This window comes from Neoarius graeffei, chromosome 8, assembly GCF_027579695.1.
Source record: "Neoarius graeffei isolate fNeoGra1 chromosome 8, fNeoGra1.pri, whole genome shotgun sequence".
In the NCBI taxonomy this organism is placed as follows: Eukaryota; Metazoa; Chordata; class Actinopteri; order Siluriformes; family Ariidae; genus Neoarius; species Neoarius graeffei.
In genome coordinates this window covers 7,181,060-7,198,572 of record NC_083576.1, presented here as the reverse complement: position 1 = coordinate 7,198,572, position 17,513 = coordinate 7,181,060, and the positions used below count along the sequence as shown (strand labels likewise).

Here is a 17,513-nt window from a genome sequence, read left to right as displayed (position 1 = left end):
GATGCTGTAATTGATGCAGTATGTGGTTTGGCATTGTCATGTTGGAAAATGCAAGGTCTTCCCTGAAAGAGACGTCGTCTGGATGGGAGCATATGTTGCTCTAGAACCTGGATATACCTTTCAGCATTGATGGTGTCTTTCCAGATGTGTAAGCTGCCCATGCCACACACACACACTAATGCAACCCCATACCATCAGAGATGCAGGCTTCTGAACTGAGTGCTGATAACAACTCGGGTCGTCCTTCTCCTCTTTAGTCCGAATGACACGGCGTCCCTGATTTCCATAAAGAACTTCAAATTTTGATTCGTCTGACCACAGAACAGTTTTCCACTTTGCCACAGTCCATTTTAAATGAGCCTTGGCCCAGAGAAGACGTCTGCGCTTCTGGATCATGTTTAGATACGGCTTCTTCATTGAACTATAGAGTTTTAGCTGGCAATGGCGGATGGCACGGTGAATTGTGTTCACAGATAATGTTCTCTGGAAATATTCCTGAGCCCATTTTGTGATTTCCAATACAGAAGCATGCCTGTATGTGATGCAGTGCCGTCTAAGGGCCCGAAGATCACGGGCACCCAGTATGGTTTTCCGGCCTTGACCCTTACGCACAGAGATTCTTCCAGATTCTCTGAATCTTTTGATGATATTATGCACTGTAGATGATGATATGTTCAAACTCTTTGCAATTTTACACTGTCGAACTCCTTTCTGATATTGCTCCACTATTTGTCGGCGCAGAATTAGGGGGATTGGTGATCCTCTTCCCATCTTTACTTCTGAGAGCCGCTGCCACTCCAAGATGCTCTTTTTATACCCAGTCATGTTAATGACCTATTGCCAATTGACCTAATGAGTTGCAATTTGGTCCTCCAGCTGTTCCTTTTTTGTACCTTTAACTTTTCCAGCCTCTTATTGCCCCTGTCCCAACTTTTTTGAGATGTGTTGCTGTCATGAAATTTCAAATGAGCCAATATTTGGCATGACATTTCAAAATGTCTCACTTTCGACATTTGATATTTTGTCTATGTTCTATTGTGAATACAATATCAGTTTTTGAGATTTGTAAATTATTGCATTCCATTTTTATTTACAATTTGTACTTTGTCCCAACTTTTTTGGAATCGGGGTTGTACAAAGCTACTGAATAAAGGGCAGATTCAGCAGCATACAAAATGTGGGGGCGTACAGGGTATACAGGCTAATCAGGGTTAGTATATATGAGAGTTTTTTTCTTTGTTGTTTGTTTTTTGTAAAGGCTTTACCCCGTTTAAAACAAAACAAAAAACAAACAACAAAGAAAAAAAAACTCTCATTTGAGAGAACCTGAAATCTTGTGAAGCAGATTCTTACAATCGTTCTGCCGCAATAAGAAAATAACTGCTCTAAGAAATCACTGAAAGCCCAATGTTGCCATGACTTTCATGTCCATGATGAAATTTCTGACAGGTCCTCTTCTTTCGGCTGCTCCCATTAGGGGTCGCCACAGTGGCTCTGTTCCGCATATTAGATTTGGCATAGGTTTTACACTGGATACCCTTCCTGACACAACCCTCCCCAATCTGTCCAGGTTTGGGACTGGCACCAAGTACGCACTGGCTTGTGCACTGTGGGTGGTAAAAAGAGCAACTGGACTTGCTTGAAGATTCTTGAAGACGTTTCACCTCTCATCCGAAAGGCTTCTTCAGTTCTGTCTGACTGGTAGGGAGCATCAGGTATTTATCCTCTCATGGATGAAAAGCTCATCTAAGGTGTCATTGAGTCATCCTGTTGGTGTGGGTCAACTGGGGGCTGGTTGTGGCCCCCAGTTAGCCACACCAACAGGATGGGGGGCTGGTTGTTAGCCCCCAGTTGACCCACACCAACAGGATGACTCAATGACACCTTAGATGAGCTTTTCATCCATGAGAGGATAAATACCTGATGCTCCCTACCAGTCAGACAGAACTGAAGAAGCCTTTCGGATGAGAGGTGAAACGTCTTCAAGAATCTTCAAGCAAGTCCAGTTGCTCTCTTTTACCACCCACAGTTTACCATGACCTGGATGACTGAGAATCTTCACAGACTGGTTTATGCAATCACACTAGCAGAGATGGACAAAGTACCCAACTTCATTACTGCAGTCAAAGTACGGATTTCACTGGTCAAATGTTAGTCCAATACAAGTGAAATTGTCCAGTCAAATTTTTACTTAAGTTAAAAGTACTGAAGTACTTGCTTTTAAAAATACTTAAGTATTAAAAGTACATTTTCTATCAATGCATTGTTGTATTATTGCCACAACGCTTACAAAACCTAATGCCTCTGAAACAACCGACTGCCTGGTAGAATGTTACAAAATGAAACACAACTGAACTGAAAGAGAGTCAGTGTCATTTATTTCTTTTTATTCATTTTATTTTAATTTTTTATTGTAACACTCCTCCCCACCCCCACAAAGTAGCATGGTCGTGTTCTGACCCAGCTCTGGCAGTGTGCGCACACATGTACGTGTATGTTAATCATTACAACAGTGGAATAGCTGTAAATGCAGCTTGCTCAGAAAATAAAAATGACAATCCAACCTGATTAAAACCCAGATCTACACCTCGAGCCTAATAACTGCCCAATAACAACACTGCTTTAAGCAAGACAAAAAAAAAAAAAAAATGCAAGACCATCATCTGACATCAAAACAAAAACTTCCAGCAATTTGTTGTGACTGACTAGTACAATACTGTCCATCTCACAGGTCTCACCTGTGTGTGTGTGTGTGTGTGTGTGTGTGTGTGTGTGTGTGTGTGTGTGTGTGTGTGTGTGCATGCGCACGTGCATAAGTGTATGTATTCATGCACATATGAATCTGCCTGCGGAATCAAAGTGGTTTAATGTTAAGCTAGATAGTCAGTGAAGCTCCACCTGACATGCTAGCAAACTTTTTTCAAACTCAAAATCATATTGGGTAGCTAACGTTACTAGAAAAAGAAAGATTTCTATGGTACATTCTGTTTATTTGGCAAGATTATGCTAAAACATATTTTTGAAAGGACTTCAGATAAGTTATTTATATTAGCGTAACTGTTTTTACATACTGTATCCAAGTTAACAAGCTGTGGACAAGGCTACGTCAACTTGGCGGGCAAATCCATAGAAAGTCATTTGACTAACCAGACTGCATAGCTATCGTAACGTTATCGCTAGCTCTAAAAGCATAGACAACTTCATTGCAAGCTTTCTCTTGGAATAAAACATTTATATACAGTACCTCAATATTTGAGTCCTTTCTTGTTTGCCATAGTGATGGATAGCTTGATGGACGAAGCGAGGCAAGAGTCACCATGGAACATGATGTTTGCGGATGATATTGAGATATGTGCGGCACGGTGGTGTAGTGGTTAGCGCTGTCGCCTCACAGCAAGAAGGTCCGGGTTCGAGCCCCGTGGCCGGTGAGGGCCTTTCTGTGCGGAGTTTGCATGTTCTCCCCGTGTCCGCGTGGGTTTCCTCCGGGTGCTCCGGTTTCCCCCACAGTCCAAAGACATGCAGGTTAGGTTAACTGGTGACTCTAAATTGACCGTAGGTGTGAATGTGAGTGTGAATGGTTGTCTGTGTCTATGTGTCAGCCCTGTGATGACCTGGCGACTTGTCCAGGGTGTACCCCGCCTTTCGCCCGTAGTCAGCTGGGATAGGCTCCAGCTTGCCTGCGACCCTGTAGAACAGGATAAAGCGGCTACAGATAATGAGATGAGATGAGATTGTGATATGTGGTGAATGTAGAAAGGAGGTTGAGTTGGGTTTGGAGAGATGGAGGAATGAAGGTGAGCAGCAGCAAAACAGAATACATGTGCATCAATGAGAATGGGGATGAGAGTAGACATTAAGAAAGTTGGTGAATTCAAGTACCTGGGGTCAACTGTGCAGGAAAATGGGGGCTGCGATAGTGAGGCGAGAAAGAGAGTGCAGGCAGGGTGGAGCAGTTGGAGAAGGATTTCGGGAGTCATTTGTGATCGGAAAGTCCCAGCAAAAGTGAAAGGTAAGATGTATAAGACAGTAGTGAGACCAGCTGTGATGTACGGATTGGAGACCGTACCCTTAACGAAGAGACAGGAGGCAAAGTTGGAGGTGGCGGAGTTGAGTATGTTAAGGTTTGCGATGGGAGGTCGGACAGGATAAGGAACGAGCACATCAGAGGGACAGCACATGTGGAGAGATTGGGAATGAAGCTAAGAGAGATGAGACTGAGATGGTATGGGCACATCCTGAGAAGAGATGCAGAGCATGTGGGAAGGAGAATGTTGAGGATGGAGCTGCCAGGCAAACGAAAATGAGGAAGGCCAAAGAGGAGATACATGGATGTGGTGAGAGAGGACATGAAAGTGGCAGGTGTGGTAGAGAAGGATGCAGAAGACAGGGAGCAATGGAGACGAAAGATCTGCTGTGGCGACCCCTAATCGGGAGCAGCCAAAAGAAGAAGACCTCAATATGCTTCCGCAGGTTGGATGGCGAGTTTTCATAGGCTGTAATTTGCTCCGTTTTCGGCAAACAAAGCAAACATTTAAAACAAAACGAATCTTTATTCCTTTCAGAAAACTGAAACATGGATTCATGGGCCATGGGTGCATGCATTGCCCAGAAGAACCGCCTGCTTTCATTCTGCCATCAACTGATCATGTTAAACAACACTGCTGAGAAATAACTGAACTTGATTTTATCCAGGGCGGCACGGTGGTGTAGTGGTTAGCGCTGTCGCCTCACAGCAAGAAGGTCCGGGTTCGAGCCCCGTGGCCGGCGAGGGCCTTTCTGTGCGGAGTTTGCATGTTCTCCCCGTGTCCGTGTGGGTTTCCTCCGGGTGCTCCGGTTTCCCCCACAGTCCAAAGACATGCAGGTTAGGTTAACTGGTGACTCTAAATTGAGCGTAGGTGTGAATGTGAGTGTGAATGGTTGTCTGTGTCTATGTGTCAGCCCTGTGATGACCTGGCGACTTGTCCAGGGTGTACCCCGCCTTTCGCCCGTAGTCAGCTGGGATAGGCTCCAGCTTGCCTGCGACCCTGTAGAAGGATAAAGCGGCTAGAGATAATGAGATGAGATTTTATCCAGTCTATGGACGTGACCTGACCCTAGTGATTACTGATAGACTGTCTCAATGTCACCTGTAAAAAAAAAATAATAATGTTTTAGAAAATTAAATTAAAAAAAATCCCCTTTCAAAGCTGCTTCATAGTAACGAGTAACGAGGACCTTGACAGAAATGTAGCAGAGTGAAAATTACAATATTTGTCTTTCAAATATAGTGAAGTTAAAGTCATAAGCTGCCATTAAAAAAAAAATAATAATACTCAGCGAAAGTACAGATACTCAAAGTGTACTTAAGTACAGTACTCAAGTAAATGTACTTCGATACTGTCCACCTCTGCACACTAGCTGGGTATTTTTACCTGATTTGTATGTCTTTGAACTACGAGAGGAAACCTATGCAGACATGAGGAGAACATGCAAACTCCACACAGCAAGGTCCCCGTCGGCCATGTGGTTCAAACCCGGAACCTTCTTGCTGTGAGGTGACAGTGCTAACCACTACACCACTGTGTCACCTATAACATGTATATACAACAGTACATCCTGAATTGTGTTATTCCTCTTGTACAACATCAGCCTCCCCATGATTGTAATTTTACTTTATTAATGAACGATTGTGAAGCATTTTATCTGTTTAATGTTGCAGAAACAAGTCAGTTCCTTTTATCACCCATGTTATAGCAACTGTAAACAGTCCTTCCTCTGTCCTGAAGGCCTTCCTGTGTCACTTCTGACTGTTTGTTACAAAGCGCCGACACTGGAGACTCCTTCCTTCCAAAAATACTAAATAATCATCGCGTTACAGAAAACTTTTTACGTTTTTAAATCTGCCCATGTACAACCCTGATTCCAAAAAAGTTGGGACAAGGCCATGTTTACCACTGTGAGACATCCCCTTTTCTCTTTACAATAGTCTGTAAACGTCTGGGGACTGAGGAGACAAGTTGCTCAAGTTTAGGGATAGGAATGTTAACCCATTCTTGTCTAATGTAGGATTCTAGTTGCTCAACTGCTTAGGTCTTTTTTGTCGTATCTTCCGTTTTATGATGCGCCAAATGTTTTCTATGGGTGAAAGATCTGGACTGCAGGCTGGCCAGTTCAGTACCCGGACCCTTCTTCTATGCAGCCATGATGCTGTAATTGATGCAGTATGTGGTTTGGCATTGTCATGTTGAAAAATGCAAAGTCTTCCCTGAAAGAGACGTCGTCTGGATGGGAGCATATGTTGCTCTAGAACCTGGATATACCTTTCAGCATTGATGGTGTCTTTCCAGATGTGTAAGCTGCCCATGCCACACGCACTAATGCAACCCCATACCATCAGAGATGCAGGCTTCTGAACTGAGCGCTGATAACAACTTGGGTCATCCTTCTCCTCTTTAGTCCGAATGACACGGCGTCCCTGATTTCCATAAAGAACTTCAAATTTTGATTCGTCTGACCACAGAACAGTTTTCCACTTTGCCACAGTCCATTTTAAATGAGCCTTGGCCCAGAGAAGACGTCTGCGCTTCTGGATCGTGTTTAGATACGGCTTCTTCTTTGAGCTATAGAGTTTTAGCTGGCAACGGTGGATGGCACGGTGAATTGTGTTCACAGATAATGTTCTCTGGAAATATTCCTGAGCCCATTTTGTGATTTCCAATACAGAAGCATGCCTGTATGTGATGCAGTGCCGTCTAAGGGCCCGAAGATCACGGGCACCCAGTATGGTTTTCCGGCCTTGACCCTTACGCACAGAGATTCTTCCAGATTCTCTGAATCTTTTGATGATATTATGCACTGTAGATGATGATATGTTCAAACTCTTTGCAATTTTACACTGTCGAACTCCTTTCTGATATTGCTCCACTATTTGTCGGTGCAGAATTAGGGGGATTGGTGATCCTCTTCCCATCTTTACTTCTGAGAGCCGCTGCCACTCCAAGATGCTCTTTTTATACCCAGTCATGTTAATGACCTATTGCCAATTGACCTAATGAGTTGCAATTTGGTCCTCCAGCTGTTCCTTTTTTCTACCTTTAACTTTTCCAGCCTCTTATTGCCCCTGTCCCAACTTTGAGATGTGTTGCTGTCATGAAATTTCAAATGAGCCAATATTTGGCATGAAATTTCAAAATGTCTCACTTTCGACATTTGATATGTTGTCTATGTTCTATTGTGAATACAATATCAGTTTTTGAGATTTGTAAATTATTGCATTCCGTTTTTATTTACAATTTGTACTTTGTCCCAACTTTTTTGTAATCGGGGTTGTAGACTGTCCATTATACAAGTCTCTGTGGAACATTTTACCCTCAAATCTGTTGAAGCTGCTGCGATAGAAAATGAATCAGAATTGAGAATTTGAAAACGGCACTGTTGAATAGTTAAATAATATTGGCTGGCACTGAGTGGTATATAAGATATATTCAATTCTGAAGAAGTCGAAGACGAGTAGCTGAATGGAATATATCTGATATACCATGAAAAAAAGCCAGCCAATATTATTATTATTATACTACATACACGTTCTTTTCAGGTGTTCAACGCATCTTTCTCTTTCAAAATTCTCTCAAAATATTCCGCATTTAATGAAACAAACCTGGTGGCCATGTTTATTTAGAAATTGTCCCAGTCGCTCACTAGTTTTACTTCTCCGACGTGTGACGTCATGCTGTCTTGACAACCATGCAAGATCGTAAACCATATTCAACACCAGGCTCGTAGTACTCAAGTCCAGGACTTGTGCCCTAATTTTAATGACTCGTGACTTGACATGGACTTGAGCATCGATGACTCGGACTCAGACTCGTACATTAACTGCATTCTGATTCGCAAATTGGAGATGAGGACTCTGATTTTTTTCTTTATTTTTTGTAACATGCCATAATAGTTTGTCATAAGATATTTATACATTAGTTAATTATACTAATCTACATTAATTTTTATACTAATTTTGTGCAAGAGAATGCACATTCACCTGTTCATACGTCATGTTCAGGAACAAACTAACGTTAATGGCGTTAAAATGCCTGGAGAGACGCTGCTAGGATTGTCCGCTTTGCTTATACAGACTTCTCGTGCAGTGGGAAAAAAAATTCACTGCTGTGTGTTCCATATGTAGAAGAACTATCGAGGAGACGATGGGGACAACCTCGAACTTCAATCGTCATTTGGTAAGACTCCACCCAGAGAAGGAAGTGACACGCTATGTTCATTGCTCTGTTGATAGTGGGCGGGGCTTGCTGAGCGATGAACAAGTTTTTTTTACCTGTAGCCTGTTAACTAAAATGGGGCAGTCGAGCAGGAACGTTAGTCCGACACAGTAGCAGAGACGCTTTCATATAAAGGCAGCAAAAGCCACCGTCAAATGTTCTTGGACTCGAGGTTAAGTGACTCGACTACAACACTGTTCAGCGCTCGTTCTCCATTGGGTAGAGTGACGTAATACACGTAGAATAAGGCCCTGTCCACACGGCAACGGATTCAGGTGAATCTGATAAAATTGTTTATCGTTTCAGCCTGGCATCCACATGGCACCGGCGTTTTGGGTGCCCCAAAACTAAATCTTTTGAGAACGGGTTCCAGAGTGGAAAGATCTGGCAACGGCGCCATTGCAAAGTCGTCTGGATGAGTAGAACGGATTTGTTTACCATGACGTCACAACCACATGTGCTTCATGCCGGGTAGAAGTGTAACGAACTCGATGCCAGTTGTCAACAAATCCTATAACTTGGTTCATGAAACGCGCTTACAAAATATTTTCACTGTGAATATTTATTGTGTAATGGTGCAGAGAGAGAGAGAGAGAGAGAGAGAGAGAGAATAGCCTTTAGAGCAGAGTCAATCCCGCCAGCAAAAATAGGGAAAAAAAGGAGCGATCTCACCTCTTCAGATGTTGGTTTAAGTCCTACAATACATTCCTCAAAAAGGGCGTAGAACAACAAATTAATCCATCAACGTGTAGCATTCAATTTATTCCGGACCATTAAAGACGCCGCCTTCCGCGTAGAATCATACGTCATCCTCGCCGCCATATTGGATAGGTCAAAGCGGAGAATAAAGATGCCTCATTCATGTGCTGCGTTTAACTGTACCAACAGGTTTGCCGTCCAAACGAGATCACATGGGATTACCTTTCACAGGTGAGACTGGAAAAATACTTTTCATTGTATTTGGTCATTATAACGTAATTTTACAAACAGATTTTTCTGACTTTGTGGCTAATATGAAGTCTCGCGCATAATAGTTTATGCGCATGCGTCCTTACTACTTCTATTGTTGTGGTGTCTCCGATGGGACTGTCTTACAGCGCACCTAGAGGTGTGGCATGTGTATTGCATCGTTTTCAGCAAGCGTTGCGTTGCCATATGTACCTGATATTTTACTGATCCGTTGCCCATGTGGACGCGATATATTTTTTTTTTAAAATCTCGTTGCCGTTGTCGTGTGGATGTAGCCTAAGTGATATGCTAACAATATTGCATGCTGTCAAACCAAATGAATGAAACTTGCTAGAAGGGAATAGAACACATGTTTTTATTCCATGGAAAAAAAGTGTCCTGTATGTATAATACATGGATAACTGGGAGTTGACTGGTCACGTCATTTAAAATTGGTTTCTTTTGGCCTCATTCCTACTGAGATTCAATTAAACATCTAACTCTTCCGGAGTCGGTTATTAACCTTAGCGATATTTTAACCCACAAATTCACCACTCTGACCTTTGCCCCCACATTTCTCCCACTCTATTTACCTCCAGTCACCCTTATCCAGACTGAACAGCCCCTCACCACACTAACAGCACTAAAGTGCTCGACTCTGCAGCATTCCAGTCGAGACTATGGCTAGGAAAAAGGAAAAGAGCAATCCAAGCACAATAAAGACTGTGGACGTTTCCCTCCTCCGACTCAACGTGTCCCACACACACACGCTTTCAGACTCAGGTAGCGGTGAGATGGTCAGGTCAGCAAATGGAGAAGTAAACACTGAGGACAATACGTTGTTTACTTCTGCAGAGCTGAAGACCTGACCGCATTCTTATCAGCTCACTGACCCACAGAACACCTCACAGTGCAAACGGTGTTTAAGTGAACCATATGTCAGGGACGATGTGAGCTCAGTGGGGAAAACTCAGCTCGTGATCAGGAGGTTGTGAGCTCAAACCCAAGATATTCATCAGCATGGCGCTGAGAAAGAGGACCAACCCTTGAATGTGTAACCTTGTGCTTGGATTGGATTCTGTCCTATAGTCGAGTGCAAAGCGTTTCATACAGTTACACCACAGCGCTGCTGAACTGATTGAGTAAAGGGTAATTTTATGACTGAGTAATATTTTTTAAACACAATCTACACTACCGTTCAAAAGTTTGGGGTCACTTTGAAATGTCCTTATTTTTGAAAGAAAAGCACTGTTCTTTTCAATGAAGATCACTTTAAACTAATCAGAAATCCACTCTATACATTGCTAATGTGCTAAATGACTATTCTAGCTGCAAATGTCTGGTTTTTGGTGCAATATCTCCATAGGTGTATAGAGGCCCATTTCCAGCAACTCTCACTCCAGTGTTCTAATGGTACAATGTGTTTGCTCATTGCCTCAGAAGGCTAATGGATGATTAGAAAACCCTTGTACAATCATGTTAGCACAGCTGAAAACAGTTGAGCTCTTTAGAGAAGCGATAAAACTGACCTTCTTTTGAGCAGATTGAGGCTATATCCACACGACAACGAGATTTTATTAAAAAAAAATATCGCGTCCACATGGGCAACGGATCAGTAAAATATCAGGTACATATGGCAACACAACGCTTGCTGAAAACGATGCAATACACATGCCACACCTCTACATGCGCTGTAAGACGGTCCCATCGGAGACACCAGAACAATAGAAGAAGTAGGACGCGTGCGCATAAACCCCTTCTTCTACCCGGCGTGAAATACTCACAGGAACAAACACACAACAACAAGAAGAAGATGGCTGCGACTACGCGAGGAAATCGTGCTTTCTGGGTGTACAAATTAGTTTTATTAGTGTGCATAGTTTTATATAACTTAATTTTCTTATTGTGTGTGAACATTTTCAAAAGCAGTCTTATCCAATAAAAAAAAAGAAATTCAAGAAATGGTTCAGTTACTTGTTTATTTAAAAGAAAAGCTGTATACAAAAGTGAATGCAATGCAGTGGTTCATACAAAACAGCGAGAGTGCTGCTTGTTCTAGTCATGTGGTTGTGACGTCATCGTAAACAAATCCGTTCTACGCATCCAGACGACTTCGCAACGGCGCCGTTGCCAGATTTTTCCACTCTGGAACCCGTTCTCAAAAAATATCGTTTTGGGGCACCCAAAACGCCGGTGCCATGTGAACGCCAGGCCAAAACGATAAACAATTTTATCAGATTCACCTGAATCCGTTGCCGTGTGGACAGCCTCTGAGTTTCTGGAGCATCACATTTGTGGGGTCGATTAAATGCTCAAAATGGCCAGAAAAATGTCTTGACTATATTTTCTATTCATTTTACAACTTATGGTGGTAAATAAAAGTGTGACTTTTCATGGAAAACACAAAATTGTCTGGGTGACCCCAAACTTTTGAACGGTAGTGTAAGTGAATTTAACAGAAGGTAAAACCATAGTTTTGGATTCAATCTGCCCAATCCCTGAAGCTCAGACTGACCTTACTTTCATCCATATATATTTTTCTTCACTAAAATGTTCACTATGTTTAAATGGTGTTAAGAACAATACTGGTGGTGACGCTGTATCTGAAAATGTTGTGAATCAAAGCAGCTCTGATGTTATGAGAATGTTCAAAAGGGTAAATTTACACACCGGCTTGCTTTTATCTGTAAAATTCATTGTTTTATTTTCTCAAAGAGATCATAAAGTGGCCCTCGGGCTCTCAGCGGGGTGACGAAGGACGGTGTGAAAGTGAGACGTTCCCATCCATCCCATCCATACAACGTCCCACTTCTGTCCCTGTCCATGGAGGCTCCCTGCCAGCAGGTGTCCTCGTCCCTGAACTCTGATTTATCGCAACTCTTTTTTAACTTGGCAGGGGCCACAAAACAACCAGCTGCAGGAACAAGGGCCAGGAGTGGAAAGTCTTCAAAAGACCTGTGTGTGTGTGTGCAGTGTAAATGAGTACCCTTCCTAACTCACTGAAACACTTGACTGAGGTCTTAAATGTACATTTCAGCTGAGTGCAAAAGTTTGTGTACCCTTAAGTCAAATTGGAAAATATAAAGAAATTTATTTTTAACAAAATAAGCTTAAAAAAAAGAAACGTTCCTTCATTATAACACAAATCAGTCAAAAAGTGTAAGCTAATTTAATAACAGAAAAAAAATCAATATCATGAATTTACAAATGGTGTTTTGAGAGAATCTCATTTTGTTTGACAAATTAACACGGCTAATATCATTCTAACTAGGATTACAGATTTCATATGCTACTATTTTGAAATATTACTGGATGTCGTAATTTAAACATGATTTGAATGCAAGTCTTGAGTCTTTTTCACTATCCTGATCACCGGACTGCATGAGCGTAGGAGTTCAGTAACAAAAAAAAAAAAAAAACTTCTGTTCAAATATTTTTGCTATTTCCTTGACAACACTGACTAAGCCTGACTTAAGAAGTCAGGAACGTGAAGAACATAAGCTGAAATATTTACTAAATATGGCTTTACAAGCATAACAAGGAGTCATGAAAACGCCACGGCTTGCAGCATCCATTTGGGCTCGTTTGTACAAAGACGTTTGAGAATTCCTGCGTGTTAGTCATCTTCTGCCTTTCTGGCTACCTCGGACATCTTTTATTTTCTCCCATGAGCATCTCAGATGTAATATCCACCTCAAATTCTTTCTAAGACCTTAGTTATTCCTTCTTCAGATCATGTCAAACCTTTAACTTCCTTCATTTGGCTCTTCGGTTGATTTTCACATGTTTGCACCATTTTGGAATACACACCGATTTCATTAATAACTTTAAAACCTCTTTTAAGGTAAATATAGATAAACCGATACATCTATCATCTTGAAGGGCACTCGGTAGAGTGTATACCTGTACCAAGCCACACATTATCAACATTAAAACCAAAATCACTTGAAGCTAGGATAATACTAAAGCTGGACACCAAATTTCATCCAAATCCGTTCATGATATTTTGAGTTATGTTGGGAAAAGGCAAAACATCTTGGATCCATGTACATACGTATCCGGATTTGCATCAAAATCTAATCAGTTGTTCCTTGGCCCATGGCTCACCTTTCCTAAAAATTTCATCAAAATCTGTTCACTACTTTGAGTTACGTTGGGAACAATCAAACAAACCGAGGCGAAAACGTAACCTCCTCCAACAAAGTTGATGGAGGTACCAATGAAAGTATGATTTTCAGGTTTTTTTCCCCTGGAAATCTATGCACGTGGTGTTCAGTTGCACTGAACTGAAACATCACACCAGAACACAAGAAATACAGCATCTTCAGAGACAATAACTCATTAAGAAGGTCAAGAGATCTTAATCACAACCTATATCCTAAATGTGTTGACAGTATGGATGTGAAGAACATACAAAACGGGAAAAATTGTGATCGCACAGTGAAGTGTGACTTTCTGTCACTGTGGTATAGGTGTTGGTTTGAGCCAGATGGATTGAGCAGGTTTGAGTATTTCAAAAAACATTGAGTGAATGAATGAGCGACAGTTCTGTGGGTTGAAACAAACACCTCGTTGATGATAGAGGTCAGAGGAAACTGGCCAGATTTGAGATGGTTCGAATATTTTTGCCAGGAAGGAACTTATACTAACTTATATAATCACTCTTTACAACTGTGTTGAGCAGAAAAGTATCTCAGCATTCATGCAACAGCAGAACAGAAGACCGCATCAGGTTCAAGTCCTACAGCCAAGAACAGGGATCTTAGAATCAATCACAAATTCCTTTTAAAGTGGCCAGTGTGTGTGAACAGACCCGGTTTTAACACAAAAACAGTTAAAACGATTCAACCAACGTAATTAAAGGAAATAAGGAAATATTTCATCAGAACACAACCCTTTGTGCTCAGCATGGCATGGAGTGTTTAAATAAGTTACACAGTGTGAAATTAATCCGTGTAATTGAGTCTCGCTGAGTGCTTATGAACATTTCAGGTGCTAGTTTGACGCAGTGCGAGTTCGTTTAACTTGGCCGGTGATGGTTTTGAACTGAGATCACTGTTCTGAGATACGGCTCGTACTTAATACTGATTCTATTACATTATAATGATCCATAATGCACAAAGGAATAAGGTAGTGAGCTCCACATGTGATCTGAAGCTTAAAAGTAAAAAATAAAAATAAATAAATAAAATAGAAACCAGAAAGACACAAGGGAACTTGAAAACCGAAGGGAAAAATCATGATATGGCAGAAGTGTGAGCCTCAGGATTCCACATGACACGATTTCGATTCACAAGGCAATGATTCGATATTTACGACGATATGATACATGACAAAAATTGATCTCATAAGATGTGAGACTTTGTTCAGAATCTGGGATTGGCCTCATGTTAATGCACAAATTATGATGATGATGTTAAGAAAGAATTTTAACTAAAAGTATTCTATTTACAAGCAAATCATCTTGCTAATTATTATAATTCACACACACACACACACACACACACACACACACACACATTGTCCTTTTGAGATATTAGTTAAATTTATAATTGTTGCAAAAACTAAATTTTAATTGTTGCCTTTAAAATCAATGCATTGATCCAAATCATCATATCGTTACACCCCTGGTAACACGGAGATGACTGGACTCACCAAATGCAGCATTTCTTCCTTTATAAATATATTAAATAACTGTTTTTGTACACATATTAAACTTGTGAACATTCCCAGGTTAATAAATAAATAAATAAATAAGATTGTGTGAATAGAGTCATAATATTTTTGACACAAATATTATGACTTCATTTAATGTAATATTGTGACTTTCCCCCCATAATATCACATTCCGGCTTTATCGAAAGTTGCTGATTTTATTCTCAAAATATTGTGACTTTTTATTTTTCCTCATAACATCATACGATATAACTTTTCCTTCCTCATAATGTGACTTTATTCAAAATATTCTGACTTTTTTTCCTCTCACACCATACGTTACGACTTTCTTGAAATACTTTACTCTTGAAATATTGTAACTTTCATCTGATCATGTATCTTGATCTCAAAATGTCATTAACTTATTCTGAAAATCTTGAAATGCTCTTGTAGTTACAACAACTAAATATCATGATGGATATTCTCTCTCTCCTTTTTTTCACTCTGTCTTTTGTATTCTTATATATTGTGCCATTATTTTTGCTCAAATAAATAAATAAATCCCCAAACCAAATCAGCCTAAACCTGAACCCACTTCATGCATCATGACTTATCAATAGCATCAATTAAAAAACAATAATTAAATAAATAAACAAATAACCAGATTGATCGATAGATAGATAAATAAATACATAAATAGGCCTAAACCTGAACGCGCTTCATCCATCATGACTTACCAATACCATAAATTACATACCAATAAATAAATAAATAAATAAATAAATAAATCGAGCAATTGATCGATCGATTAATAAATAATTAAATAAATAGGCCTAAACCTGAACCCACTTCATGCATCATAACTTATCAATAACAAATTATGTACCAATACTAAAATAAATGAATGAATGAATGAATGAACAAATAGATAGATAGATAGATAGATAGATAGATAGATAGATAGATAGATAGATAGATAGATAGATAGATAGAGCGTAAACCTGAACCCACTTCATCCATCATGACTTATTAATACCATACCAATAAATAAATAAATTGAGCAATTGATCGATCGATTGATAAATAAATAAATAAATAAATAAATAAATAGGACTAAACCTGAACCCACTTCATCCATCATAACTTATCAATAACAAATTATGTACCAATACTAAAATAAATGAATGAATGAACAAATAGATAGACAGATAGATAGACAGACAGACAGACAGACAGACAAGTGTAAACCTGAACCCACTTCATCCATCATGACTTAAGACCATAAATTACATACCAATAGATAGATAGATAGATAGATAGACAGACAGACAGATAGACAGACAGACAAGTGTAAACCTGAACCCACTTCATCCATCATGACTTAAGACCATAAATTACATACCAATAGATAGATAGATAGATAGATAGATAGATAGATAGATAGATAGATAGATAAGCCTAAACCCCCTTCATGCATCATAACTTATCAATTACAAATTATGTACCAATACTAAAATAAATGAATAGATAGATAGATAGACAGACAGACAGACAGACAGACAGACATACAGACAGACAAGTGTAAACCTGAACCCACTTCATTCATCATGACTTAAGACCATAAATTACATACCAATAGATAGATAGATAGATAGATAGATAGATAGATAGATAGATAGATAGATAGATAGATAGATAGATAGAGACAGACAGACAGACAGACAGACAGACAGACAGACAGACAAAGTGTAAACCTGAACCCACTTCATCCATCATGACTTATTAAGACCATAAATTACATACCAATAGATAGATAGATAGATAGATAGATAGATAGATAGATAGATAGATAGATAGATCAGCCTAAACCTGAACCCCCTTCATGCATCATAACTTATCAATTACAAATTACATACCAATACTAAAATAAATGAATAAATATAGATAGATAGATAGATAGATAGATAGATAGATAGATAGATAGATAGATAGATAGATAGATGAGAAGTGATGAGGTTAGATCTGATTATGACTCACCATTGACTTCACATGTCACTGCACTGATGAAGATCCCAGCGAGAGTGAGGAGTTTTTCAGCTTCAGAAATCATTTTCATTCTGTCACTGGGTCAGAAGGAAGAAGCCACAGTGTCAGACATGCGCACAAAACAAGCAAATCCTTCCGAAAGCTCCGTGTGGAACTAAAGCTCAGACCCACCTGGCGCCTGATCGCAGCGGGATGAGTCTCCAGGCGGCAGCGGGATGAGTCTCCAGGCGGCAGCGGGACACACAGGCTGCAGCGGCCGCGTCTCCTCTCGGCCTGTCCCGCTTCCCTGCGCGCGCGGCTCCCACCGCCAACTGAAGTCCAGCAGCTCCACTCTGACAGCCAATGAGAAGGCGGCGGGACTTCCAGAGCCAATCAGAGCGCGGTCCGCGTCTCAGCCGCGCCAGGGCCTCGGGAGCGCGCACGTGGAGCTCAGAGCGCCATCTGTCCGCAGTGCACGAGCTTACAACTTATTCCTTATATTTAATTAGGGGTAAGGTGAGAGCATTACAACGGAGTTTACACGGCAAATAAAACAAATAATCTGATACGAGTGTCGGGTTAAATAGCCAGATAATAATAATAATAATAATAATAATAATAATAATATGGGCAGCA

The 17,513-nt window shown here is 40.4% G+C and overlaps 1 protein-coding gene across 1 annotated transcript in view; it reads right to left on the bottom strand.

Annotated features, from left to right (window-relative positions):
* fgfrl1b (fibroblast growth factor receptor like 1b) overlaps positions 1-17,197 on the bottom strand; it is a 110,238-nt gene extending 93,041 nt beyond the window's left edge. Inside the window, exons 1-2 of the mRNA XM_060927233.1 lie at positions 17,070-17,197; positions 16,890-16,975 (exon numbers count right to left, since the gene is read on the bottom strand). Coding sequence (XP_060783216.1) covers positions 16,890-16,968 — 79 coding nt within the window. The 5' untranslated portion in view covers positions 16,969-16,975; positions 17,070-17,197. The remainder of the gene's footprint in view (positions 1-16,889; positions 16,976-17,069) is intronic.
* Between the last annotated feature and the right edge of the window lie 316 nt (positions 17,198-17,513).